This window comes from Panthera pardus, unplaced genomic scaffold (assembly GCF_024362965.1).
Source record: "Panthera pardus isolate Hobbes unplaced genomic scaffold, ASM2436296v1 HiC_scaffold_19, whole genome shotgun sequence".
NCBI classification, from domain to species: domain Eukaryota; kingdom Metazoa; phylum Chordata; class Mammalia; order Carnivora; family Felidae; genus Panthera; species Panthera pardus.
The window spans coordinates 8137481-8165348 of NW_026526754.1; the positions used below are offsets into that span (position 1 = coordinate 8137481).

Below are 27868 nucleotides of genomic sequence, written 5' to 3' on the forward strand. Positions count from 1 at the left end.
GGGGTCACTTTGTTTCTCAGAGAACAAATTTGTTTCCTCTTATTCAACATCTGAAAACACTTGTTTCATATATTTTATCTAGTTTTCTAGTTGAGTACAGTGGGTGGGTAAGTTTGATCCCAAGTACTCCACAGGTAACTTGGGGAGCAACATTTGTCCATCTAGTCATGTGGCAAAGACATACAAGGCACTGGGGTAACCACCCTCCTCGGGTTCCCACTGCACCCTCCTGTATTAGCACTCACATGCTAGATACCAGGCTCTTCAAGAGTATTTATTGAGATTCAGTGGATCATAAAACTTTGTTTATTTGAAGCGAATTGAATAATAAATCATTTTAAGTTACAAAATTGGTTTAAAAATTATTCAGGAGGTAGAATTGGCAGGGCTTGGTGACTGATTGGATGTAAGATGACAGGGAGGAATCAAGAATTCAGCCAATGTTTGCTGGTTGTTGTGGGTGCTAGGTGTTGTTCTAGGCATTGGGGTAAAATGGCAAGCAGAGCAGGTAGGGTCTCTGCTCTCCTGGAGCTGACAAATGATGCCCTGGTTTCAGGGCTGTGTGACCGGTGGTGCCATCCACTGAGGCAGAAGCATCGGAGGGAGAAGCAGTTGTGTAGGGGTTGGGTGCAGTTTGGGATAATATATTTCCGTTCGAGTTTGGCATGATATCAGAAATGTGGGCAGTGCCATTCAGGAGGGCAGTCTCTGTGCCAAGAGACAGATGTTTCTTGTCAGCCACCTTTCATGGCATACTGCCATTGAGCACAAGGGTACTTCATAGAAAGTAGATACCTGGGTGGCCCAGTCAGTTGAGTGTCCTACTCTTAATTTCAGCTCAGGTCATGATCTCACAGGTTCCTGGGATGGAGCCCTGCCTTAGGCTCTGTGCTGAGAATGCAGAGCCTACTTGGGATTTTCTCTCTCCCTCTCTGTCCCTTGCTCTTGAGCATGTGTGCACAAGAAAGGAAAGCTTTTACCTTTGCTGTGCTACCGCCATATCTCATTACTCTTTTTTTTTTTTTTTTTTAAACGTTTATTTATTTTTGAGACAGAGACAGAGCATGAACAGGGGGGGAGCAGAGAGAGAGGGAGACACAGAATCCGAAACAGGCTCCAGGCTCTGAGCTGTCAGCACAGAGCCCGACGCGGGGCTGGAACTCATGGACCGTGAGATCATGACCTGAGCCCAAGTCAGACGCTTAACCGACCAAGCCACACAGGCACCCCTCATTACTCTTGTTTTAAAGATGGTCAGCACTGAAGGTTCAAGGCTAGAAAGTGGGATCCAGCCTAGGTCTCCATGACTTCAGGTTTTCTCTACCTCACCCTCCTTTGAGCTTCCTAAATGCTTCTCTTTCCTTGTGTTATCCATGAGACTTGTCTTCTGTCTCTTGGCTCATTAAAAATTGTAATTGTAGAAGTAACATTACATTACATGATGGAGGTTTGAGAAATAGATTCAGCAAAAAGATCTTCCCTAATCCTAGTATTCTAAAACAACTATTATTTGGGGGATTGATTGGTAGCAAGAAATTAACTTAATTAAGGAGGATTTAGTAGAAGGAACTGGGGATTCTGAATCCTGGATCTTGTAGTGTCATTGGAATCATGCAATCTCTCTTGCTTTGGTTTTTCTCTCTCTGTGCAGCCTAGAAATAGAAGTACCAGCATTCATGAGCACCTGAGTGGCTCATTCACTTAAGCTTCCTACTCTTGATTTCAGTTTAGGTCATGATCTTATGGTTCATGGGTTCAAGCCCCAAGGTTGGGCTTCATGCTCATAGCATGGAGCCTGCTCGGGATTTCTCTCTCTCCCCCTCTCTCTGCCACTCCCCCATTCGTGCGCGCGCGCGCGCTCTCTCTCTCTCTCTCTCAAAAATAAATAGAAAATAAACTTAAAAAGTAGAAGTATTAAGTTTTTGTTTTTCAAATCATTGTTGTTAACATATTAATAGTTTATTTAATTGTTAATTTGTATCTCTCCAATTGCTAATAAGAATGATACATTTTTGGGGTGCCTGGGTGGCTCAGTTGGTTAAGCACCTGACTCTTGATCTCAGGGTCAGGAGTTCAGGCCTTGTGTTGGGGTCCACACTGGGCATGGGGCCTACTTTAAAAATAAATAAATAAATAAATAAATAAATAAATAAATAAATAAATAAATAAAATTTTCCATATAATTGATCGATTGATTTTTCTGTTTTGAATTGTCTATTTGTATTTTTGCCTGGTTTTCTTTTTGGGTATTTATAGCTTTCTTATCAGTTCTGCAAGTCCCTTGCAATATTAAATGTACAGAAAAATTGAAAGAGTGGTGTAGTGGACACTTACATTCTCTTAAGCAAGACTTATCAGTTGCTGGTATTTTGATGTGTATATGTACCTCGAAGTGGGCTCTTTGGTGAGCCATTGGAAAGTTAGTTGCATGACACTATTGAATTCTTCGGTATATGTATATGCTTTCAATTTAGTGATCTGTTAACCTTTTATCTTTCACGTATTTGTTGTAAATATTTTTTTGACCGCTTGCTTCTGGCTCTTTGTTCATGTTTCTTAGATGGTGACATGCCATGCCGTGCCAATATCCTGATAACGGAGTTGTTTGATACGGAACTGATTGGAGAGGGAGCGCTGCCTTCCTATGAACATGCACACAGGCATCTCGTGCAGGTAGGGAATCAAGGACCTCACTCGCACATATTGCTGTGATCTCAGCCAGCTCACACAGGTCTCATTGATACAATGTGCTCTGCACAGCCTGAGCCCTCAGTACTTCTCTGTACACCTTAGGGTGCCCTTCATTCCTGCAAGACTCTGGTTCTTCTCAATTAGGACTTCTGGATCTCTTATCAGGTCTTCGTAGGCTAGAGTCAAAAGGCAAGAAACTGTGTTTCACTTCAATTCAATTCAGCAAACATTCTTTGAATGTCACCTGTGTATAAGGTGTTCTAGCATCCAGGGAGAAATATCAGACATCCTTCTTGTTTCTAGGATCCACCGTCAGTGACAGTAAAGACTGGATGGGCCAAATGGAGAGGCAGACAGAAGCACCACTAACATTTGTTTTAGGACTGGATGGGGTCTGGGATCAGGAGATGAGGTCATGTGTAGAGATGGTGGAATTTGGAAAGGAAGTGAGAAGAGAGAGAGGTATCCCAGGTAGAGGACCTATTTGGTAGGTCAGTGAGAACACCACACTGAGTGGGCTTGTGAGCTAATGGTGGAGAGTGGGGGAGAGGGTGGAAGGCCTTGAATGCGAAACCATTCCAGGTAGAAGAATTTGGGTAGTGATAATCGTTGACAGTTTTGGGGGAAGGGAGAAGCGTGTTGAAAGTGTTATCTCAGGGATGTTGGTCTTTTTTTTATGGACATAAGCTTCCCCAGAGGCAAAAGCCAGGTGGGGAGGTATGAGTGTCTGCTTCTTTTGCTGCCACCTGTCCTGTGGGAACCATCCAGGTGAGCCTGCAACTGTCCCAGTCTGGGGCCCTCTTTGGGGATTCTTGGTGTTCGCACAATGAAGAATGTGGCTCCTTCCAGGGCAATTGGGGCCATAGTCCACCTTACTCACAGGTCAGCATGTGATGGTGATTGTTCCACAGATCCCTATGCTGTGTGAGATGTCTCATTGTCTCCAAAATGTGAAATCTTTTTCTAGTAATGTTAGTAGTAATTATTGCTGTTTCTTCACATTAAAACCATCAGCTAAAGCAAAACAAAACAAAACAAAAACTATCAACTAGATGAATCCCTGAAACAGAGAATGAGGATGTTAGAATTATGTTAGTGTTGCCCAATTGGTTTTTTCTCTAATTCATTTAATAATTATGAGTTGTGCAGGCAGCCATCTGCAGTTTCCTTTCTCAGCTGACCTGTGCAGCTAGGTGTCCATTGTCTGGGGGTATTTTTTTTTTTTAATGTTTGTTTATTTTTAATGTTTATTTTGAGAGAGAGTGAGCAAGTAGGGGGAGGGACAGAGAGAGAGGAGAGAAAGAATCCCAAACAGGCTCCATGCTATCAGCACAGAGCCCGATGTGTGGCTCGATCCCGCAAACTGTGAGATCATGACCTGAGCCGAAACCAAGAATCAGATGCTTAACTGACTGAGCCACCCGGGTGCCCCTCCACTGTCTGTTCTAATCGCTGTCCCCATCTGTCCACCTTGTTTCTGAGCTTGAAAGAGTTATGGCTTTACACAAAGGGTTCCATTGCCCTGTCCCTCTTCCTGCCTTGTTGAGGGTCATGGAACTAGGATGCTGGCATGTCTGACAGATAGTCCATCTGGTGTCCATGTGGTGATGAATGACCCAGTGATTAATCTGAGAAGGTAAATTTATCAAGTGCCTTCATTTTTCTGGGCTCCTTTTTTGAGTACCAGGAATATGAAGGTGCACTCCCAGACAGGCAGGTAGGTGAGCAGGTTATCCCAGTACAGTTAGAGTTATGCTCAGATGGTCAGTGGGGTGAGATCCTGTCTGCTCTGGTAGGGTATGATGGGGAGCATGAAGGGAGATAAAGCTTGAGCTGAGTCTGTCTTCAAGAGTCATCAAGTATTGGCCTGGCAGACGAGGGTATTCTCAGTAGAAGAGGTCAGCATGCACAAAGATGTGAAGAAGAGCTGGTACAGGGCGAGTTGTTGGCATTATGGGTAGTGTGGGAGGCAGGGCTACATTCAGATGGGCCCCTGTGCTCCAGAAGGCAGTGTGGTACCACAGGAGGGGATTGACATTGGATTCATGCAGGCAGGCATTTGGAGAGCAGTTGAGGTATAAGATCAGAGGTAGGAAGACTGATTGGAAGGTGGTTGGGGTCATCCAGGCCCTGAGGCTGAGACGGGCCTCAGCTGAGACCAGGGAAATGGGCCTGGAGAGGTAGACTTGGGGAGGAGGAAGGTGGTCAAGGACTTGGTAATTACTTAGATGTGGAGACATTGAGGATGATGCCAGGGTTTGGGGCTAGGTGATTAGATTGGAGGTTGGTGTTCCCTACTGAATGGGAGGAGGACCAGACCTGGGAAGGAGGGGGAGAGGTGAAGGTGATTTGTTTGGTTTAGACAGAGTTTGAGCTATCTGAGGGTCAGCCGAATGGAGTGGACCAGAAGGCTTTTGGACACGTGGTATTTGGTAAACGAAATACCAAATTTCCCTGGCTGAGCTCCCTCAGGGGAGAGTATGTGGAGGGAGAGAAAGGTGGGCCCAGACCAGGTCTGGAGTTCTCTCTGAAGGATGAACAGGGGAAGTTCAGCCTTCTGAAGGAGACAGAGGGGGAGAACAGTACTTCTCATCAGGGGTCATGCTTGGAGACATTTTCATTGTTACAACTGAGATGGGGATGCTATTGGCATCCTTGTGGATAGAGGCCAAGGTGTTGATAAACATGGTATGATGCACAAGACAGCCCCATACCAAAGGATCATCTGGCCCAAGAGGTCACTAGTACTAAGGTAGAGAAACCCTATGCCTGTCATTTCCCTCCAGTAGTAGCTGTGTCTTCCTCATGGCTGGGCCCCTGGTGCCTGGTGCGTAGAGGCTGTCAGGTGAAAGAATGGGGTAGGAGGGAAACTGGATGAGGTGTTTCAGCCAAAACCAAACAAGGGGAGCAATTGGCAGTGCCCAGTGAGGCCAGGAGATTAGGTCATCTGAGGGTGGACACTTGTCCATTGGGCTGTGCAATAAGGTTCTGGCGTCTGGGTGAGAGCTGTACCTAAGAGAAACTCTGAGCCCAGTGCCAGAATTACTGCTTTGCAGGAAGTCTTGGACTTTTTCTTCAAAATTGATGTGGGAGTTAATCAGCATGATAACAATTAAGGGTTATTTTTGAAGTATTTAAAAGTGTCATGTAGCCAGGAATTTATCTGACATAAATCATTTTAGATATAGCATGTATTCTTTTTGAAATGTGGTTCCTTTTTTCTCCTTTCCCAAGGACATTAGGCCAAAAACAGTTCACTGTTCTGATAGTGGTAAGGCGTTAGATGCTGCTCAACTGACCTGATATTAAGGAACAAACCCTCTCCCTTTCCCTCTCCCCCTCCCCCCTCCCCCCTCCCCCCTCCCTCCCTCTCTCCCTCTCCCCCCCCCCACTCCCCACTCCTTCTCTCCTCTTCTCTCTTTTTTTTTCTTGAGAGAGACAGAGAGTGCAAGCAGGGGAGAGGGGCGCGCTCGGGGGAGAGGCAGAGAAAGAGAGTGGGAGAGAGAATCCTAGGCAGGCTCCATGCTCAGTGTGGAGCTCCACACAGGGCTCAATTCCAAGATCCTGCGATTATGACCTGAGCTGAAATCAAGAGTCTAATGCTCAACTGACTGAGCATGAGCCACTTAGGCATGCCTGGAACAAACCTCTTTTGATCCATGAGGATTACTGTGGGTTTATTTTCTGATAATATACAGGTTTGTTTTTTCTTCTTTTGTTTTTTTTAACAAACTTAGGAAAACTGTGAGGCAGTGCCTCACAGAGCAACTGTCTATGCTCAGCTGGTGGAGTCCAGGAGGATGTGGTCGTGGAATAAGCTCTTTCCTATCCCTGTGCATACCAGCTGTGGAGAGCAGGTCATCGTCCCCCCCTTGGAACTGGAGAGGTGCCCTGGTGCACCCTCTGTCTATGACATTCAGTTGAACCAAGTGTCATCCGCTGACTTCACTGTCCTCAGTGATGTGCTGCCTATGTTCAGGTACCAAGAAACCACTGACGGCGCTTTAAGATATTTGGTGGAATTGGGGTCTTTAGAAGTTCTTCATGAGTGAGAAGGAAACCTAGCTGAGGTCACCTGCTTCTGAAGGCAGGAGTCCATTGCAGACAAGTCCCATTGCTAGTGATGTCACCATAAAAGCTTAAAAATAGAGTGTGTAGGCTTAAAATATGCTTAAGTTCTTGCATATTCTTCCACAGTGTGGACTTCAGCAAGCAAGTCAGTAGCTCAGCAGCCTGCCACAGCCGGCAGTTTGAACCTGTGGCATCTGGTCGAGCTCAGGTGGTTCTCTCTTGGTGGGACATTGAAATGGACCCTGAGGGGAAGATTAAGTGCAGCATGGCCCCCTTCTGGGCACACTCAGACCCAGAGGAGCTACAGGTAAGAGATAATACCTGAGCACATTTTCATGTAAATCAGGAAACTTACCCACTTCTGGTTGTGGGAAAGTAACGTGTTGAACCTTAGATTCACAAGAATTTAGAGACCGGAGGGGCTATGTCAGAGGAGAGTTAAACAAAACAAACAAAAATCCCCAAAAGGCAAGGCTACCTATCATAATAAGATATAAAATAGATCTCTCAGCCGAATTCAGGCAGCAGCCACAGAGGGGGCCTTGGGGAAACTTTGATGTGCTGGCTCTCCCAAGTCCTAGCACAGCTACTCTCAGAGCCCACACCCCTTGCCCTCGAGTAATCCCAGGGAGTCTCACATCAAGTTGGAATGGAGGACTACAGTCTGTCTGCAGACTTATTTTCTGCGTGGCCTCAAAATCTAGCTTTTCTAAAAAAAAAAACGGGTACCTTTTCTAGCTCAATTGAAAGTGGGTGAGGACGTGAACTACAGAAAAGGAAATGCAGAGTACTGTTTAACATGTGAAAAGCTGTTCAGCCTCACTCATAAGAGCAATGCACATGTAAACTGCAGTGAGACATGATTTTCCACCTGTTAGTGATGAAGTTCAGGAAATTTGGTAATGCACTGTCGGGAGAGCTGTGGGGACAACCGGCCAGTGAGCATCAGAGCTTCCATGGAGCACAAGGAGGCCTAATCTGTCATCAGAGGAAGGATGCCACTTCCAGACATTTAGGTTCTGGACAGATTGGTGTCTGTGTATAATGACGTGTGCTGGGATACTCACTGCAGCCCTGATGTAATAGAAAAGACTGGAACAACCTAGAAGCCACCAGTAGGGGACTGCATCCTTACTGATGCTAAGAGAGGCAGCTCTCTTATCACTGATGGAGAATAATCTCTAGGATGATCATTAAGTGAAACAAAAATAGAGGTGCTGAACAGTGTGTGCTATGCCAACGTTGGTATCAATAAAAATAAGATGTATGTGTTTATGAGTGTATATGTGTGGTGGGTGTATATAAGAATATATTTGGAAGAATCTACATAAATTGGTAAAAATGGTTGCTTCTGGGAAGGGGGCTAGATGTTAGGGGTGAAAAGCAAACTTACTTTTTACTCCATGACCTTTTTATATCTTTTGAATTTTCTCTCAAGTGCACGTGTTGTCCACCCCTTATATGCACACCTAAAGAGAAAAAAAGTGGGAAAGGTGCCTGTTCAGGGCCAAGGAATCAAGCCTTCCTTTTCCGCCTGGGAGGCCCTGGGGCACCATCCTCTCTCTGTGTTTTTTTTTGTCCTGTTAACCATTTGCTGGGCACTGGGTTTATCTTGATTGCTCATCTGCTAGTTCTAGTGTGACTTCTAAGGATGACCTTAGCCGCTCCCCTGCTCTCTGAGTTACTGCTTAGGCCAAAGGGTCATGACTGCTACAGGATTGCACTTGGTCCCCTTCCCCCTCCCGGGCCTTTGAGGTCCCTCTTCTCCTTTCTGCCCTCCACTTGTCTGGCATTGGGCGTGTGTGACTCCAAAGAGTGTGTATGAACTTCCTCGGCATATCCTGGTCCTCTGCAGGCTCAGGGTGTATTTGGGGGTGGGAGGAGGGCGTGGGTCAGAATTCTCCTACAGAATTGAGGTTGACGTTGGGCTGTTTTCTTTCCCTTTCGGAGTGTGAGGATACAAATTAGCATAAGAATGTGAAATGCTAATGATCTCATTTGCATATCTTCAAAGTGCTACTATGTATATTTTCTCCTTGAATTCCCATGGAAGACTTGCTGCGTAACCACATACTGCCCAAACTGAGACTGAGACCCAACCCAGTGAGTGATTGGAGCAGGGCCTTCTATCTAGGCGGCAGTAGTGGATGCTTGTCCCCAGGTCTCCTGACATTGTGTCCTTCCTTTACCAGTGTTTTGTACAGTTTGTGCCCTTTGTTTACCAGTGGTGGCCTGTGGACTGTTAGAAATGTGAAGAGCTGCTTGCTAATGGATTTCTCTCTTGACTTCACTAAACTGCTCTTGGTTTGAAATATATTCAGTTTGTCTCACCTTGGTCAGTGGGGTCTGTCAGCAGACCTTTAGCTTAAGAACCTGGGAGGTTGGCGTGTTGAGAAGGACTTGAGGATGATCAGGGAGCATTATGGGAGCCCGGGAGGGGTTGGGGACGGCTTCTTTTGTCTTTGGGTCAATTTGCATAGTAAGGAATGAACTACAGGTTTTGGAGAATCTGTTTTTCCTCCTTGTGTTTCCTTATTCTACAGTGTGTCTAGTTACATTGTCATTTTCTAGCTTTTATGTTCAAATAGACATCTTAGATATCTGGGGCTGTCATTCACCTGCGTTTTAGTTAGATCCAAATCTGGGTAGGGCGGAATGCTTCCTGAGAAGTAAGGCTGGTGTCAGCCTCATTTGCGTCTGTGCCCAGCAGTGATGGAGTCTCCCAGGGGCCAAGTTTTTCTTAGTTCCTGGTGATGACAGAGAATGAGTACACACGCTTGTGTCATCAGAATTGAGCCAGGCATCCACTTTCTAGGACAGTTCTTTCTTTTTAAAAAAGAAGCTTAAAGGTTAAGAGAGTAATAAACCTTGTGTAAAAAATGAATCCAAAGTCACTCAGGGTCCTGTCACTGCTAAGAACTCCCTTCCTTTGATTTCTTTCCATATGCACAGATTTTGTCAGTGCTGACTTCTGGTTTCATGCTGCACTAGTCATGATAGTTACCATTGTCAGTGTCTGTGAATATTCTGAATAAGATTTTGTAGACCCATTTCTGAGCTGCTGGACATTTGGTCCAGTTTTTGCTAGTATAAATCTGTAATATGGGTGTTCCTGAGAATATAGCTTTTTTTCCTTTTTTGTTTGCATTTTCTTAGCATAGAATCCTGTATGTGGGGTTTGTAGTGTCAAAAAGGATCAACACAGCGTATTAAGTTGACTCCGGATCATTGTATACCATGTTTCACAATTTAGAGTATTCAGGTCTTTAAAAAATGTTTAATTCAAAAGAATAAACAGAACAAAACCTTTCTGTACTATTTCCCCAACTTTTTATTTTGAAAAATTCTAAATCCATAGAATAAATGAAAATAAACATTGAGATGCCCTTTACTTAAATGTAACAGTTATTTGCATTTGCCATGTTTGCTTTCTCTCCCCCTTCCCTCTCTGTCTTCCTTTGTGTGTGTGCACACACGTGAGGTGGAGGCATGCACATGTGCACACACATACACACACATGACAGGGAGGCTGGAGTCCCCTCTCCTAAACCCTTCTGGAAGACTGCTTCCCTGGGCGGTATACTTGAAGCCAGCAAGCCTTCAGGACATGAACCTCTCTGACTTGAGAATCTTCTTATTTATCTCTGTGGCAAGAGTAGTCATCTGTAGTCCACAGCATGGTCTCCCTGCAAGCTGATTTTTGGCTTAGATTTTGGCTCCTGGATTAGAGACGTTGCTCTTTTTGCAACTTGGGGACAGCTGATATCTCTGTTCCCTGTTTCAGTGGCGGGACCACTGGATGCAGTGTGTGTATTTCCTGCCACAAGAAGAGCCTGTTGTCCAAGGCTCAAGCATCTACCTGGTAGCGCACCATGATGACTATTGTGTATGGTACAGCCTCCAGAGGACCAGGTATGCCCCAAGTCTTGTGGTGGGGGGAAGCACTGGGCCTGTGATACTGTGTACTTAACGTAAGTTCGCCTTATAAACAGTGTAGTGGCACAAGTGGGCATGCTTGTGTCTGAACAGAATAAAACAAGAGCAAGAGTTTGTAAGTAGATGTGTTAGTGCCCATTGGCATGTTCTTAGAAGAGACTGCCCTGGTTGCAGGGCCCCTGTTTGGGGGAGACATGAATGAGAAGTCTCAGATTGGGGGACCCTCCAACCTCTAATGCCTACTTGAAAGCCAGTTCCTGGACTCATGCCCTCTAGAGGATGTGGGTGTGCCCACCATGGCTTGTTTCAGTTTTAGTGGGGCAGATCCCTGTGCCCATCTCTGTGCCATGCCTTCATGCTTGCTGGTGTCTAGCAGGTTATGCTCATCATGTGTGTCTATTTCCTGGCCTAGCCCTGAAAAGGACAGGAGAGTCTATCCAGCACGCCCCGTGTGTGACTGCCAGGCTCACCTGCTCTGGAACCGGCCTCGGTTTGGAGAGATCAACGATCAGGACAGAACTGATCAATACATCCAGGCTCTGCGGACAGTAAGTGTCCAGCCCTTTGGGTGGTTATAGTCCAGAAGGAGTTTGTAGCATGGGCCTCAGGTCATTGCTTGCTTATAATTTGCAGGTTTTGATTTCTGTACTACCTGGCTTTTGGGTGGGCACTCAGATAGTAGCCAGGAAGCATGTTACTAGACTTTGTGAGGGCTTGTTCTCTGCTGTCCTGTGAGAACCTCTGCCTGGGAGCCTTACCTCAGCCGCTGCCATTTTCCCTCTAGACACTTTGCCTTTGTGGTCACTAGTAGTTCCTATGGATAATCCCAGTGGATTCAGCCACCCCATTCTTCCTTTCATCTGCTGCATTGTTTCTAAAATTTTCTAAAATATGAGTCTGATTATGTAACTCTCCTGCCTGAAACCTTTGCTCCCTGCTGCGTGTAGCAGGAGTCTCTCAGCTCAGGACTATACAAAGGGTTTAGAGAAGTGTCTTTTGGACCTCTTGGAGTTGTATGCAGAAATATGTGTGCACATATGTACATGCATGCATTTTGGCACGAGGGAAGATCCCAGCCATCTAAAGTTTCTCTCAAAGGGATCTATGACCTATAAAGTAATCCCTGCCTTTGGCAAGTCACTCAAAAGCCCAAGCTGTCTGTTCTGTGACCAGAGAGGGAAGAGGCTTATGGTAAACTGAGAGATGGCCTCTAGCAGGTGGGGCAGGTCTTCAAGTGGGCCTTGTAGGACAGCTTGGGGATAGTCTCTCCTGACAGGTCTGGGTAGGGAGAGGTGGGTGAGGTGGTTGCATTGGAGGGTGGGGGCTGCTTACTGCCTACAAGGCAAGCACAAGTCTGGGGCTACAAGAAGATCCAGCTGGGTGTTGAGGGGTAGATTCAATGATCACAGAGTGAGTTAATGGGGCTAGGAGAAAGGAAGTGTTTCTGTCAGTTTTCCAACAAGAATTTCTTGACCTGCTATAAGAAAAAGTATTGAGGTTGTTATTTTCCTGCAGGTACTGAAGCCAGACAGTGTCTGCCTGTGCGTCAGTGACGGCAGTCTGCTCTCCTTGTTGGCCCATCACCTTGGGGCAGAGCAGGTACCAGACCGCATTCTGCCAGCTTCCTGAGGGCAGCTCTTGAGTTTGAATATTACATGGTCTGGGTACACAGTTCTGTGACTAAAGGCCTTTGCAAGTGCAGCTGCCATGCATGTGGGGGCTTTGGGGTTTATTGCCTCCGTGTGCAGGCAGGAGTCAGGCTGTAGCTATTCCCATATAGCTGCAGCTCCAGTGTCTGAGTGCACCTTGCTAGCATCAGTGCAGAAAGTAGGTGCTGTCTCAGTGGGTAGTGAGCACAGGTAGACTTGGTTAGGTGGTACATTCCGCCTTGGAATTATCTTGTTGGGTTTTAACCTTTTTTTTTTTTTTTTTTTTTTTAATTTTTTTAAACTTTTATTTAGAGGGAAAGAGAAGGGGAGGGGCAGAGAGCAGGGCGGCGGGTCGGGGGACAGAGGATCCAAAGTGGGCTGTGCGCTGAACAGCAGAGAGCCTGATGTGGGGCTCGAATTCACAAACCACAAAATCGTGATCTGAGCCGAAGTTGGACACTCAACCAGCTGAGCCACCTAGGTGCCCCAGTTTTAATCTTTAATTTCTTCTTTTTTAATGTTACTTTGAGAGAGAGAGAGAACAAGAACGAGTGGGGGAAGGGCAGAGAGAGGGGGAGACAGAGAATCTCTAGCAGACTCCATGCTCAGCTCAGACCCCCGATGCAGGGCTCCAACTCACAACCATGAAATCATGACCTGGGCCGAAATCAGGAGTCAGATGCTTAACCAGCTGAGCCGCCCAGACGCCCGTTAATTTAATTTCTTTGTCAAATGAATCTCTAATAGCATCGTATTCTTTTTAGGTATTTACAGTAGAGAGCTCAGCAGCTTCTTATAGACTGATGAAAAAAGTAAGTGACTGTTGTTACTAAACTATCGGGTGGGGAGGCAGGTCAGGGGCCTGCCTTGCTGAGTCTGGGATTGATTGCTCTGATGCTGTCTCGGCAGTAAGGGAGCTGGTGAGAGTTCCCACCTTGAGAGCCGGTGTAGAAGTCTTCTGGGGCTGTCGCTGAATAGCAGCAAACATTTAGACTCTATTTTTTATGGCTTTTCTCCTCGCTTCACATAAAACTAAAAAAGCTACAATCTTTGCAGTGATATAACTGAATTTATGATTTGTTTTTGGGACCTAGTGCCCAGGGAGTCAACACTCACAAGCTGACCTGACTGATTGGTTCCATGATGGTATTTCTTCCCTTGGCCATCGATTGGTTTTGATTTCCTTTCTGAAGGAAACTACCAGAACTACAAGCCTATTGCTAAGTCCTGCTGATACGTCTGTAAGAGAAATTTCTTTTGCTGTTACAACATTTTGCTTGGTGCACAGGATGCCCCTGGAGGAGAGGATTTTCACAAAGCAGATAAAAGTGGTGCTTAGAACAATTTGGCCAGAAAACTGCAAGCATACAAAACAACTTTGAGGTGTTTTTTCTGGACAAAAACAATACTTTCATTTTTTTTCCTCATAAGATTTTCAAGGCTAATCACTTGGAAGATAAAATTAATATAATAGAGAAACGGCCTGAATTGTTAACATCTGCAGACTTGGAGGGTAAAAAGGTGAGTGGCAGGGGCTCTGCATTTGCATGGACAGCACAGCACCGAGATGGCCTGCGTCCCCCTTCTCTTCTCAGGCCATGCAGTGGGTCCCATACCTAACTCAGCCCCTGTGGGAATGTGGTGAGGCATTGCATAGATGTCTGGTCTGCAAATACATGAGCTACTCTGAACTCTGACCGATCTCTGCTCCTTCCGAGTGAGGACAGAATGGTTCTGTTAGGATGAATAGCCGCCTGTTGTGGCCTCTCTGCCTTATCCCTTTACAGTGCTCCAGCTCCCGTTCACTCCTGTTATTTTGGTTCACTTTTCACCGTTCTGCTTACTTCCTGCCACCTCGGCAGTTGATCTTCTGTCCCCTACGGTTGGTCTTGTCACACAACCCACCCACCACCCGTTGCCTCTAAAACTACTCCCACCCCTTAGTAACCTGAGATGTAAACACAGTCTTCTGCTGCCTTTCCTCTCACTGGCCCCCTGGGCCCTCATGACTCAGGGGCCTCTCCCTTCTCAACACATTTCTTTTTAGGGCCTTAAGAGACTGCTTTTTCCAGGTTTTTCTCTTATTTTTCTAGCTGCTCTTCCTGAGCTTTTCATGGGTTTCTCTTCCTTCACTTGATCCTTCCATAGCAGTCTTTGATGGTTTCTCCATGTCTGTTCTCTCCTCTCCCTCTGTGTCTCCTTTCTCTCTAAGTGATCATGTCCTTTCCCATAAGGGAATCTTTGGCCTCCAAAGCTGGGTCTGCAAATCTCTCATGTCCAAGTGCCCACTGGATGCTTTCCTTGCATATCCTGCAGGCCCTTCAAGCTGGAATCCATCACCTTTCTTCACCAGCTTTTTAACAGCTTTACTGAGATGTAATTGACATACCATAAAATTAACCCATTTCAAGTGTACGGTGATTTTTTAATAAATTTTTAGAGATGTACAACTATCACACATTCTAGTTTTAGAGTGTTTCCATCACCCAGCCCCTAGCCCCAGGCAAGCACTGATCTGGTTTCTTTGTATCCATTTGTCTTTTTTGGGCATTTCATATAAATGGAGTAGAACGATACATGGTTTTTAGTGTTGGGCTTCTTTCACTAGTCACACCTTTCAGGTTCATCCGTGTTGTAGAATGTGCCAGTATTTTATTCCGTTTTAATCCTGAATAATATGCCATGTCACATCTTGTTTATCCGTTTACCTGTTGGTGGATATTTGGATTGTTTCTTCTCCTTCTCTCTTATCTCTTCTCCTTCTCTCTTCTCCTTCTCTCTTCTCCTTCTCTCTTCTCCTTCTCTCTCTTCTTTCTCTCTCTTCTTTCTCTCTCTTCTTTCTCTCTTCTTCTCTCTCTCTTCTTCTCTCTTCTCTTTCTCTCTTCTCCTTCTCTCTTCTCTTTCTCTCTTCTCTCCTCTTCTCTTCTTCTTTTAATGTTTATTTTTCAGAGAAAGAGAGTGAGCAGGGGAGGGGCAGAGAGAGGGAGACAGAGGATCCAAAGCAGGCTCTGCCCTGACAGCACAGAGCTCCATGTAGAGCTCAGACTCACAAACCACAAAATCAGGACCTAAGCTGAATTTGGACGCTTAACCATTTTTGGCTGTTAGGATAATACTGCTGTGAGCGTTGATATATGTCTTTGTGAAGATATGTGTTTTCAGTTCCCTCAAATGCTTAGGCTTAGAATTGCTGGGTTGTGTAGTATTTTTGTTTAACTTTTTAAGGTACTTCTAAACTGTCCAGAGAAGCCATACCATTTCACATCCCCATTACACACGAAGGTTCCAATTTCTCTGTATCTTTACCAACACTTGGTATTGTCTTTTTTATTACAGTCTTTTTCACGGGTGTGAGTTTTAATTTGTATTTGCCTAGTAACCACTGGTGTTGAATACGTTTCCTGTGCCCATTAGTTGCTCCATGTCTAGCTAGCTGAAATCACTCTTCAGGTCTTTTGCCCATTTCTCCCTATGCCTTTTCTTTTAAGAAGAGTTTTTTTGAGATCTAATTCACATACCATACAGTTCACCCACTTAAAGTGAAATTCCATGATTTAGTATATTCATACAGTTGTACAATCATCATGAGTCAATTTTTAGAACATTTTTATCACCTAAAATGAAACCCATGCCCATTAGAAGTCACTTCCCATTTGCCCCCTGCCCTCCCAGCCTCTAGGGAACCACCAGTCTACTTTTTGTCTACGAATTTGCCAATTCTGGACATTTCATGTAAGTGGAATCATGGGATATGTGTGGTCTGTTTGAGACTGGCTTCTTTCAAGGTTCATCCATGTAGCATAAATCAGTACTACATTTCTTTTCACTGCTAAATAACATCCCATTTCATGGATAGGCCACATTTTGTTTATCTGTTCATTAGTTGCTGGACACTTGAGTTGTTTCTGTTTTTTGGTTGCTATAAATGATGCTGCCATGAACACTCAGTACAAGTTGCACTTTTTTTTCTCATAGATGAGGATTAAAAACTTACTCTAGTTCTGGGGAGCCCGGGTGACTGAGTTGGTCAGTGTCTGACTTCAGCTCAGGTTACGATCTTACAGTTTGTGAGTTCGAGCCCCACATCGGGCTCTGTGCTGATAACTAGGAGCCTGGAACCTGCTTTGGATTCTCTGTCTCCTTCCATCTCTGCCCCTCCCCAGCTCACTCTCTGTCTCTCAAAAAGAAATAAATGTTAAAAAGAAAGTTACTCCACTTCTATAAGCCACTGATAATGGTGCGCTGGCTAGACTCTAGGTGACTAGTGTGGTGAATAGAAGGGGTGAGAGCAGGCATTCTTGCCTTGTTCTGTTGTTGCAGGGCAGGGAATACTCAGGACCAGCCCTTTTCTGTCTTTGGTGTTTCCATCTGCATCTTTGTTACCTCAGCCAGACACCTAGATGTCATCTCAGATCGGCCCCTCCCTTGAGGTCCTTCTGCTTGGGCCCAGCTCTGGGTGCCCTGTGTCCTCCACATCTGTTGTGTCTCCCAGTCCTTCCTTCTGTACACTCCCTGCTCCTTTCCTGGACCACTGCAGTACTCACCCAAGTCCCTGTGGGTGGTCTCTCCATATGTTTCATGGTCGTCGGAGGGCTCTTTCTAAAACACGTTCCTTCTCATTTTGAACCCCCAATTAAAGCTTTTAGAGATCCCCTCTTACCATCAGGAAGGAGTCCAGCCTCCTTGACCTTTCATAAGCTGCCTTTGGGCAACCTAACTCCTTTCCACCTCTCTGGCCTCACCCTTTACCATCCTACCCTGCATACTCATGTAAAAAGCTCTTGATGGGCCTTGCTCTCACACCCATGCTTTTTCCCCTGCATACCTCTGCTAGAATCCCCAGTCCTTTGCTTTTCCTATTCATACATTTGTTCATTTGTTCAGCAAATATTTACTAACCATCTGCTCTGAGCCAGGCACTTTGCAAAGTGCTGGGGATACTGTGCTGCCAATGTCCCCACTTCTGTGGTGCTCAGAACCTCCTGAGGAAGACTGCTAGAGGAGCACTGATAACAGTTTGTTATGATAAACTTTGAATGGGAATCTACCCACAGGATGCCATTCAGGAAGATGTTATCTACACTGGCCCTTCCCATGAAGGGCCCGACCCTGGGGTCCCTCCACATGTCCCTTCCTCACTTCTGTCAAACCACACTGTACAAGGATAACCCCAGCCCTGTCTGTTCCCTCTTCTACTCTGCACTCCTGAGGACAGGGCTCATGTCTGCTCATCTTTGTGTCTTCAGGCAGGTGCAGACCTGGCATGCTTGTTGGTTGAGGGAATGGATGCCCTTTTATTTCCATGTTTCCCATGAACCTTGTGACCTGTCCTTCACCCTTTAGCAAAATCGTTCTGACATCTTGGCCCCCCTTCTTGCTCTGATTGCCAGATCTCTCTCCTCCTGGGTGAACCATTCTTCACTACCAGCCTGCTGCCTTGGCACAACCTGTACTTCTGGTATGTGCGGACTGCCGTGGACCAGCATCTGGGGCCTGGTGCTGTGGTGATGCCCCAGACTGCCTCGCTGCACGCTGTGGTCGTGGAGTTCAGGGTAGGCCCCTCAGAAGTTGTTGCAGAAAGGGCAGGGGCTGGGGGTCCTTATTTTCTTGCAGAGACCTTGGGTGCAGATAGAGCATTGTGAGTCTTAATGATATGGGCCTCTGCTTTTCTGTATCAGCACACTGCAGGGTTGAATGGAAGAGACTTGCCTTTGTACAAATGCGGTAATTTGGCATGTGAAATGGAAATGGCTGTGTGTTGTCATTTTACAATTATCCCTTATCAGAATAATTAAAAAAAACATAAATGAAGAGTTTCAGAAGACATGCTGTGCAGCTCACTCTGTTCTTATTAAAAGTTGACGCTCCAGTTGTTAAAAGCATTTTGAGATGGAAAGTCAGCTTCTTTATGTAACAAAAAATTGAAAAGCTTCATTTTAATTTCCTCATCAAAGCAAAACCAGTCACGAAGTCATTTTGGGAAAGACGTTTCTTCTTAAAAGGATTTTGAAATACTTTCAACCTGAGAAGTAGAGTGAACCTCATTTGATATTTCTTTGATAAGAACGGCTTCACCCATTGGTAGCTTAGTGGCTCCATCACTGATTTTCTGGGCATTTCTTCTGTGTTGTCTATTTACCTGGCGAGATTTCCACAGGAGTTCTGGCTTTCATGGCCCAGGAAGGAATGTGGGAATGATGCTCATTCCCAGACATATATCCAGGAAACGGGACACAAAATTGGCTAGCCTGAGTGCACTTCTGGTCCCTTCTCTCCCAATGTCCTCACATCCTGTTTATAGGCACAGAGCCTCAGAAACTGGTTTACAGATTTCTTCCCAAAGAAACCCCATCCCAGTGGCTCTGTTTGATTGTCCCCTGTAGGAGAGGACTTGATCATGTGACACTTTGCAGATTTCAGTGACCTTCCCAGATCCTTGGTATCTCTGAGGCCTTTCAATCATGGGGTCTCTTCCAAGTGTGTGGGAATAGCAAGGGGTGCCTTTTTGGGGCTGTCCCCTTCCCCCCAACCTGACCTCACTGACTCTTCTCGCTCTTGTCACCATGCTTTCATGTCTCTGGGTGGGTGTGGATGTCTGTGTGCTGTCCTACCGAACCTGTGACATCCATCCCCAACTGGGTGTCGACAAGGGCTCTGCCTTCCTCACAGGACCTGTGGCGGATCCGGAGTCCCTGTGGTGACTGCGAAGGCTTTGACGTACACATCATGGATGACATGATTAAGGTAGGTGGGGCACAGTTCCTGCCTGTAGTGTCCCACCCACCTACTCCATGTGCACAGTTTCCTACCCCTCCCACTTGGCTTTCCTTTACCCAGTCCAGGTGAACCTATTGATCCTGAGTCTGGCCCCATATGTTACCCCATCCATCACCCCTGCCACTTGGTCTGTGCCCTGCGCCCTCTCACTCCTTGGCTTTATACATTCTTCTTTCTACCAACTCCTGTGTGACCTTCAGGTAGCTGCTCAGAGATCACGTGTGGGTCAGCTTTCCTGCCCAACCCCATTCTCAGCCAGACCCTGGTGTGTCCAGGCACTGTGATTCCTTGTCTCCCTCTAGACTGGGAGCCTCATGTAGGAGTGATCTGGCAGCTGTAGTGCTCAGTAATGGTCACTGAATGGGCAAGCGTCCAAGTGCCAGATGTTTTTACCAGTGTTGACGTTTGGTCCTCAGAGTAGCTCATGAGACAGGCAGCGTCATCCCATTTTAAAAAGGGAAAAAATGAGGCTCAGGTGAAGTAACTCTCTGAGAAGACACTTGTGCGTGGCAGCTGAGAGTAGAGAAGGCAGCTGGTTTGATCCCGGTGTGTGTGGTCTTTCTGTGAGGACCCACTGAGGCATCTGACTGTGGCAGTTACCCTGAGGGACCTGGGCCAAGGAGGTAAAGGACCACTGGTATAGACCTTGGAGACTGGACAAGAGCCCCTTATCTCCTAGGCCACTGGCTCTGGTTCTGTCTCTGTCTCTGCCCACTGCCACCTCCCTTTCCCTTCTCAGCGTGCCCTGGACTTCAGGGAGAGCAAGGAGGCCGAACCCCACCCGCTGTGGGAGTACCCATGCCGCTGTCTGTCTGAGCCCCAGCAGATCCTGACCTTTGATTTTCGGCAGCCAGTACCCCCACACCTGATCCATGCTGAGGGCTCCATTGAGCTGAGGAGGTAAGAACAGGTTCCAGGGTGCAGTAAGCTGGGGAAGGGAGTGGTAGGGCCTGCTTTCTGTCTAGTTACTGCCTGGGTGACTAAGCACTTACTTTGGCCATTTTCATGTGGGTGGCTGTGGCCTCCTTTTTTGGGCCTTGCCCTTCCTGGTCCAAAGTGGCCCTGAGTGTATAGTGGGTCCCCACAGCCTCTGGGTGTGTACAGGTGGGGAGGGAGAGCCAGAGTGGGCTTTGCACATCCCCCCACACCTGCAGCTTCCTTTGAGCTAAGTGTCATGATGGATCACAGCTATAGAGAAAAGTGATTTTTTGTTGCTATGGTTACCCAGTGGGCCATTTTCCTGAACCCTGCTGGGAATTAAAGCAGGTTAGGAATTGGTAAGGGCTACTCATCGTGAGGCACAGTTGGGCCATCCTGCTCCACCTCCCTTCCCAGGGAGGAGCTGCTGCTTCCCTGAGGAAAAACCCCTGTCCCATGGTTCCTCTAAGTGCTTGGCCAGGTTGCAGGGAGCAGGTGGGGCTCTGGGTTGTGGTTCTTGCTCAGCATTTTACCAAGCGGCCTTTAGTCAGGTGGAATGTTAGCAGCCTCCTGATTGGGGAGGAAAGAAAGATCAGAGGTTTCTGGAAAGCGGTGAGGAACTGTGGCTGTGCCTGCCCATCTCTTGTGTGGCTGTTTGTCTTTGACCCAACATCCCCACCCCCAGGCCTGGGAGGAGCCATGGGGCCGTCCTGTGGATGGAATACCACCTCACGCCGGACAACACTGTCAACACTGGCCTCCTGAAGTCTGTAGAGGACAAGGTAGTGCTGTGCACGTGAGTCCCAGAACAGGCCCACCCTGTGAGCTGGTTGGTTACAAGTTAGCCCGATTGTAACTCTTCAGTGGCCCCAGGTCACCTGGTTCTGACCAGCTTCTCACTGCGAGTTGCCTGGCCTGGAGACTGGCCAGGAGGGGGCTTGGGTGCTAGTAGCCCTCACTATCTTCTCGCTGCTTCTACAGGGGGACTGTTGCTGGAACCCCCACTGCAAGCAGGCAGTGTACTTCTTCACCATGGCGGACCCCAGAGCGCCGCTGGGCGGCCCTCAGACTGTCAGTTACACTGTGGATTTCCACCCCCACACTGGAGACATCACCATGGATTTCTCACTCTCAGACACCCTGGACGATGGGCAGTGACCCTCACCTGTTGAGAAATAAAGTGGCCTGAGGGCTCTGGGCTCTGACTGGCGTGGCTTTCTAGGAGGGAAGGTGAAGGCACTTCTCTTTTCAGGGCCCATCTTGGCCTCCGGGCTCAAAGCCCTCTTCCCTTTTTGTGTTTTTGCTCTGCCAGTTCCTTATTTTGGGTGTGATGGGCGGCATAAACTGCTGACTGAATTTGGAGCCGAGGAGGGGCGAGGGAGCCCCCCTGCCATGGTTCTAAAATGCTCAGAAAGCTCTAGTGTGGCGTTTCCCTCTACCGTCCTGGGAGCTGGCTGGGCCAGGCAAGTTATGTGCTGCTCTCAGCTGTGCAGTACTGTGGTGGGTGTGCTGCCCCTCTGTGAGCCACTGGCCTGTGGGGAACCTTGGGGTCCCTCCTGCCTGATTCCAGCTAGAAGGGGCTTCTGGGGTGGAGATGCTGACTTGGGGCTCAGTCCTGGGCCTGAAAGACCCTGACAGGGCTGTCCTTTTCATCTCTTGGGTAATGTTACCAAGGCACATCCATAAACATCTGCCATTGGTGTTGCAGCATCAGCAGGTACCCAAGACTGACACCTGGTTTCAGGCTACTGTTCAGAGGACAGGGAAGAGGCTGTCTCATAGCAGTTCCTGAGATGCAGACCAGGAAACCAGCCATCAGGAGGGGGAATCAGGAGGTAAACCTTTTCCTGTGTGCCCCCATTCCACCTTGGAAGTCTGGGGCAGGTGGGTGCCGTGCAGCCACCCCACCCTAGCCTGGGCCTTGCTTTGCTAGGGAAGGCTGTAGAATCCTGAGGAGGCCCCAGCCGTGCTTCTCCCTACGTTCAAGGTGTCCTTCACTGTTTACTCCCACTTCCAGAGGGAACAGGGAGACAGTAGGAACCCAGGTGGCCCAGTTTTCTGGCAGTTCAGGGCAGACTTGGCCTATTCCCATCCTGTTGGGGAGGAGGCAGGAAAGGTGGCCCCCCCCCCCCCCCCACAGCCTGGCCCCAGCTTGTCGCTCAAATAAGAGAATACCAGCCTTGAGCCTCACAGTTTTATTTTATCCTTGTTATCCATCTTTCTGTTCAGCACCAGTAAAGGGGAAAAACACCTCTCTTTTCAAAATATTTTATCAGGTGTAAAGATTGTTTTTCTTCTAGGGAAGAATCGTCTGGATATATATTTGATAATAATTTTACCAAAACCTTAGGTGTGCTTACCATATAAAACCCCTAATGTCCCATGAGGATACAATACAGAAAAAAATACAGAAATTAAAAAATTTTGTTTTTTTTTAAAACAGTATTTCTAAATCTCAGCAAGTTAATACAGTAGTTAAAAAGCATCAAGGTTAATATTCATACTTAAAACTCAAGGTGGTTTGGACAAATGGAAATGACTGTTTCCTTCTAAAGCTGACCCCTGCCTCCTGGCTTCTCTGGAGGAGGCTGGGCCTGGAGTGGGCATGGGGGCCTCAGTTGGGGATTTGAGTGACCCCTGTGTCCACCCCTCCTAGGCCTAGATGCCACAGAATCTGAGATTCTGGTAGTGTTTTGTTTTTTAAAAATCAAAATGGAAAAGTCTGGCTTGTGCATGGCCCTAGGAGTCCACAGCCTTGATGAAACATGTGGTTGGGCAGTGGCGTCCTCGATGCTGAAGCTGCGCCAGAGGGAAGTGCAAGGGGAGCTGGGACACAGGCTGGTCCAGCTCCAGATACTAGGGCCAGGCTGGGCAGAGGTGACCTTGTTAGGACAGGAAGTGACCGAGGCACAGGGAGGTGTGACTTGCCTAAGGCCGCCCTGTGAGTAGGGAGAGAAGCATGTACCCCTGTGCTGTGGCTCCCGTAGAGCTGCCCTGGGAGGGAGGTGACTCCTCGGAGGGATGCAGGCTGGGCCCGGAGTTTCTCTGCTTCAGGAACCCTGGCCTCTGTCCCTGCTGCTCTCCTGGACACACATCCAACTCGAAGCCTGGGGCCTTTGCTCAGTCCCAGCCATCCAGGCGTTGAGTGTGTTTAGTTGGGCCCCACCTGTGTGAGCAGAGATTCCTGGCTGCTCCTGGGAGTGGGGGCCCCATTTGGCTTAGCCAAGGCCCTGAAGGCCAGGCCCTTAGGCACAGCAGAGAGCCCAGGTGGGGTTGTGCCTTCAGTGGTGACCAGCCCCTCCTGGCTCTGGACTCAGGGTGGGGCTGGGGGCTTGGTCAGTGAATGCTCCTGGCAACAAAGCCGGCAGCCCACTGCCCCAAACAAACCAGTGCCTCCGTGTGTATGGTTCTCAAGCGTGTCCTCCCCCAGCACAGGGCCTGCCCCTGACTGGCTGCTTGGCCCCATCTTGGTCCCTCTTGCAGCTCAACTGGGTGACAAGGCACTGCATCAGCGTGCCAGCACCAGGAGGAGGCTTCTGGCAGAAAGATCCTGGTGCATTCCCCAGCCTTGATAGGCAGAGCTGGCTCTGAGCCAGGTGGGCACAAGGTCAGGGCACTTCAAGGAGGGGAGATCAGTGGGGGGTTGTCAAGAACAGTCTGAGTTGGAGGGTCCTTGCATGGGAAAACAGACACAACCCTCCCTCGTGTGACTGGGGAGTATCTCCGGGCATGTTTAAAAAGTCAGGTAGGCAGAGGCAGAGCTGCCGTGGAGTGGGGAGCTGTGGACTTCACCTGCAGGCTTTGCCATGCCCTGCCCAGGTCACACGGTGGCAGAGTGGGTGTCTACTGGCCTGGATGCCAACCAGTACCACTCCATGCCCCAGGCAAGCGGTGCCCCCTGGCCTTCACCCCCAGCCTACACACTGGTAATGGTGAGGGGACATGCCGTTCTGCACCTTGGCTTCCTGTCCCTTCATCCAGGGCCCTGGGTCACTTTTTGAGGATGGGGCTGGGAGGACAGAGCTGCAGCCCCACCCAGAGGCAGGCAGACAGTTCCTGAGCTCAGCCAGGGAAAGATTGGTCCCAAAGCAGAGAGGTGTCCAGAAGGGAAATGGGATCAGGCAGAAAGAAGGGCATGTGTTGGTTTTGACAGAAGAGAAGCTATAAATCTATCGTTTGGAAAACCTGAAGCTCCCTGACCCCTTTATGTCATGAGTTCCCCTTCTTCCTATAAAAAAGTGATGCTCTCTCCTCAGATTCCCTTTGCCCACTTTGAAGTCTCTCAGGGGAGACTCGGGGGCCCTGATTGGCTGGGAGAGAGGAGCCTGAGCAGTGTTCTCCCTCACGGTCTGCAGACCTTCTAAAGTGAAGGGTTGTTTTCTTAACTTTTTCTGTTTTTCTTTTTAAAATAATCGCCCTTGAATGCAAGACCCTGGGAAGAGCCCGGGCTTGCTGGTAACTGGACACGGCCCTCATGGTCCCTGCTCATTAGCCGTCCGGCCTGGAGGCGGGAGCTGGCGGCCCTATGCCCAGGAATGCTTCTTTGGCTGGTTCTGATTGTGTTTGGAGTTTGGCCTTGGGTGAGGCCCGAGTGAGGGGTCTGTGTGGCTACGGTGTGGCACATGACATGCGGGCAGCGTGCATGCGAGGGTGCAGGCATGCGAGACAACATGGCAGCAGACAAAAATAATGAACCCTGGACGAAGCTTGAGAAGAGATACAAAGAGTACAGAAACCCGGTTCTCATACTAACCCCCGGGTTACAAACTAGGTTGTGCTGTAGATTTGTAGAAAATCATGTTTTGAAAGAATGGCACTGTTGGGCAGCTGTGGCTCCCAAGACCAGCCTGACCCTTCTGTCCACAGTGGGTGCCCAGAGGTGCAGGGCAGCGCTGGTTCCAGCTCACCTGGGACTAACCAAGTCTCCCCCCAGGTCTCTGCCCTCCTCCCCCAGCACCGCTGGTGCTCGCTGGAGGGGACATGGCCAGAGAGGTGCTGCGGCTCAAAGGGTTGGCAAGGCCCCACTGCTCTGAATGACGTGGCTGGTCTATGCCTCCTCCTCCCCTGCAGACACCATTAGCCGCATGGCCACTGGGAGATGGTCGGTCAGGCCAGACAGCTGGGTGATAAAACTGAATTCTTCCACCTCCTGTTGGAAAGAAGCAGTCCTATTAGATCCAGAGGGCATCCTACACAGGAGGGGCCTGGAGGGCAGGGGTGGGGCTTCTGTGCAGAGGTGGGGGCTGGGTCTAGCCAGGATCTTCCTGGAGGCAGAGGAATGGGAGCATCCCATGGGCCCCAAGGACTCTGAGACTGACAGATCTCGTTTTCAGAGAAGAGCTCAGTGCTGCTGAGGGGTACAGGGCACAGGATCCCCTATCTATAGGCATTGCTTGGCCCACTCGACTCACAGCCTTCCAGTCCGGGCACAGCCCCTCCTCTGCGTACAGCATGTAGTCGATGCGTCTGCCGTTGCCCTTCAGCAGGTCCTTGCGTCCCTTCTGGCCTGCCCCGGGGCTCTTGCTGGTGGGGAAAGCCAGGTACTCCCTGCGGCCTTCCTCGGTCTCCAAGACCCTGCTCGACAGACAGGAAGGACAGGAAGCAAGGTGAGCCCTTGCCCCATTCTCCAGACCCCAGATCCTGAGTGTGGAACCATGTTCTAGTCCCTAAGTGGGAGAGATGCAGGTCAGACCAAACCCTGTGTTTAAGATCTATTTTCCCCGGGGGACCCAAAAAAAGGGGACTAAGGTGGAGGGAAACCCAGTCTGACCCTGTGAGTTCCTGACTGAGCCATGCCACTCCAGAGTCTGTCCATGTCCACCTTGGGCTTGGCTGTCGCTGAAGTTTGGACATAGTACTGCCCAGAGCCTGTGGTACCGAGTTGGGAACAGAAGTGCTCACCCCCTCTGCACACAGGGCTTTGCTTAGAGCCAGTGGCAGGGGGTGGGGGTGGGGTGGGAAAGGGTCTTTGCAGTGAACCTCAGGGACCCTTCTCTCCTATAGGTCCTCAGAACCACCCACCCCCACCCTCCGTGACCGTTGTTTCAAGTCAGCAGGGGTGGGGGAGCCAGGAGAGCACCCAGGCCCTATCCTGGGCCTGGACTCTTGTGTTGGTTTCTCTCTGAGCAGCTGTGCCACCAAACCCCTGAGCTTTCCTCTGACACAAGGATGATTGATTGCTGTGGGCCCCAGGACATTTGGGGGACCAGGAATGCCAAGAAAGGAACAATTTTGGGGGCACCTGTCTGGCTCAGTAGGAAAAGCATGTGACTCTTGAAGTCATAAGCTTGAGCCCCACGTTGGGTGTAGAAATTACGTTAAAAAAAAATGTGGGATGTGGTTGCCATAACATTTCTTACAGGAAGAAAACTGATGTGGGTACTTAAATGTGGGTGAGGGTTCTCTACAGGATGTGCAAGGGACTCAGGTTGGGTGTTAACACTCTGAATCCAGGCCTTTTGACTTCCTGTCTGCCGTTCCCTTCCTGCCAGGTTTCCTTTGGAGCCTGAGCACTGGTTGGGGACAGCCTTCACGGGAGACTTGCAGAGGCCAATGGACATTGAACAAATGGAAGGGGCGCCTGGACAGGCACAGCCAGCAAATGTGGGTTTCTACAAGGCCTTTATCAGCCCTGAGATAAATACACTAATGACATGCAGAGCATCACTACATCTCAGAAATATAATCCATTACCGTCCTTGGCCTTTGGTAATTAATTCCAGCATCAATGATCTAAGAGTTACTGATAGTCATTTTTTAATCATCATCTCATAAAAAGATAATTTTCTCGGCATAGGATGATGTTTCAAATTTAGTCTATAATCTAATTAATTGGCTTAAATTAGCTGTGAGGAGCCACTGCCATGGCTTTGTGCAGTCTCGGGCTGTGAGTTACAAATTGGTTCTGCTGCTGGCCTCTCATATCGGCCCTGTATGGAATTCTCATCAGGTTCAAGTATGAAGCTTGGCTGCAGTGGAACTGTTTCTGCTTTGAAAATGTCTACTTAGTGTTAGCTCCGCTTGCGTTTTTATTTGCCTGATTGGTGGCTACTAGCTGCCGGGCTCCCTGCAATGGACGCCACTCCATGGCTCTTCTGCAGGGGTCTCAGCAGCCCTTGGCCTCACCCTGAGAGATTCTGTCCCTCTCCCTGTGCCCAGAAGGGCCTCGAAGCAGGCTATGGCTCAGGGCTGGCCAAGCTCTTGTAAAATGAGCCCGGACTCTGGTGCTGATGTAGGAAGTGCCACCTCTAGAGCCTCCTCCTGGTTGAAGGCTTCTCCTCAGTCAGGCCAGTCCCTGGGGCATGAAGGTGGCCTGGTCTCCGCCCAACCCCAGCTTTAGTCTTTGAGGCTTTCACAGGCTTCCTTCCCATGGAACTGCGTTCTCTAGTCTGCCCTGCACAGCCCATCTCTCCACACCAGAGTCAGTGCTCAGTGTTCATCCCAGCCCTGGGATCCGTCCACCCCTGCACAACTGCAGTGACATGGGTGCTGGCTGCTTACTTCTGCAGGTTGTCAGGGGTGCACACGTCCTCATCGTAGAGGTTGTCTGTGTCCAGCATGGTACCTAGGAACAAGGAGGCAAGAGTGGTCACTGTGAACAGGGCCCAGCCAGCCTCTAGGAGGGCTGCCTCTGGGGGGCAGGAGGCATGGGTGAGGGCTTCTACCCCTGCCCCTTGCAGAGTGGTCTTGGGGATAGGTCCTGAAATGTCTCTGGGAAGCCTGTGGGGAGCCCAGCCTTGGTTCAGTGTCAGGTCTCAGCAGGGTGGGCTCAGGCCTTGCAGTGCCCCTCCGCCATTCCCCCTCAGGGCCCCCAACCCTGTGCCCAG

General features: G+C 48.6%; 2 protein-coding genes across 13 annotated transcripts in view; one reads left to right on the top strand and one right to left on the bottom strand.

Moving 5' to 3' along the window:
• The window catches only part of PRMT7 (protein arginine methyltransferase 7), a 46550-nt gene extending 25303 nt beyond the window's left edge, over positions 1 to 21247 (top strand). For 7 of the 10 annotated variants that reach the window (XM_053906588.1, XM_053906590.1, XM_019455467.2 and 4 more), the window contains 13 exons: positions 2561 to 2673; positions 6429 to 6670; positions 6889 to 7069; positions 10547 to 10674; positions 11111 to 11246; positions 12214 to 12297; positions 13112 to 13159; positions 13779 to 13868; positions 17738 to 17899; positions 19017 to 19091; positions 19864 to 20024; positions 20728 to 20838; positions 21024 to 21247. In XM_053906588.1, coding sequence (XP_053762563.1) covers positions 2561 to 2673; positions 6429 to 6670; positions 6889 to 7069; positions 10547 to 10674; positions 11111 to 11246; positions 12214 to 12297; positions 13112 to 13159; positions 13779 to 13868; positions 17738 to 17899; positions 19017 to 19091; positions 19864 to 20024; positions 20728 to 20838; positions 21024 to 21231 — 1739 coding nt within the window. In that variant the 3' untranslated portion in view covers positions 21232 to 21247. The remainder of the gene's footprint in view (positions 1 to 2560; positions 2674 to 6428; positions 6671 to 6888; positions 7070 to 10546; positions 10675 to 11110; positions 11247 to 12213; positions 12298 to 13111; positions 13160 to 13778; positions 13869 to 17737; positions 17900 to 19016; positions 19092 to 19863; positions 20025 to 20727; positions 20839 to 21023) is intronic. The other 3 variants (XM_019455469.2, XM_019455472.2, XM_019455470.2) reach the window with 2 other exon arrangements.
• A 975-nt stretch (positions 21248 to 22222) lies between these two features.
• The window catches only part of SMPD3 (sphingomyelin phosphodiesterase 3), an 83409-nt gene continuing 77763 nt past the window's right edge, over positions 22223 to 27868 (bottom strand). For all 3 annotated transcript variants that reach the window (XM_053906594.1, XM_053906596.1, XM_053906595.1), the window contains 3 exons: positions 27543 to 27606; positions 25454 to 25616; positions 22223 to 25191 (listed from right to left, as the gene is read on the bottom strand). In XM_053906594.1, coding sequence (XP_053762569.1) covers positions 25090 to 25191; positions 25454 to 25616; positions 27543 to 27606 — 329 coding nt within the window. In that variant the 3' untranslated portion in view covers positions 22223 to 25089. The remainder of the gene's footprint in view (positions 25192 to 25453; positions 25617 to 27542; positions 27607 to 27868) is intronic.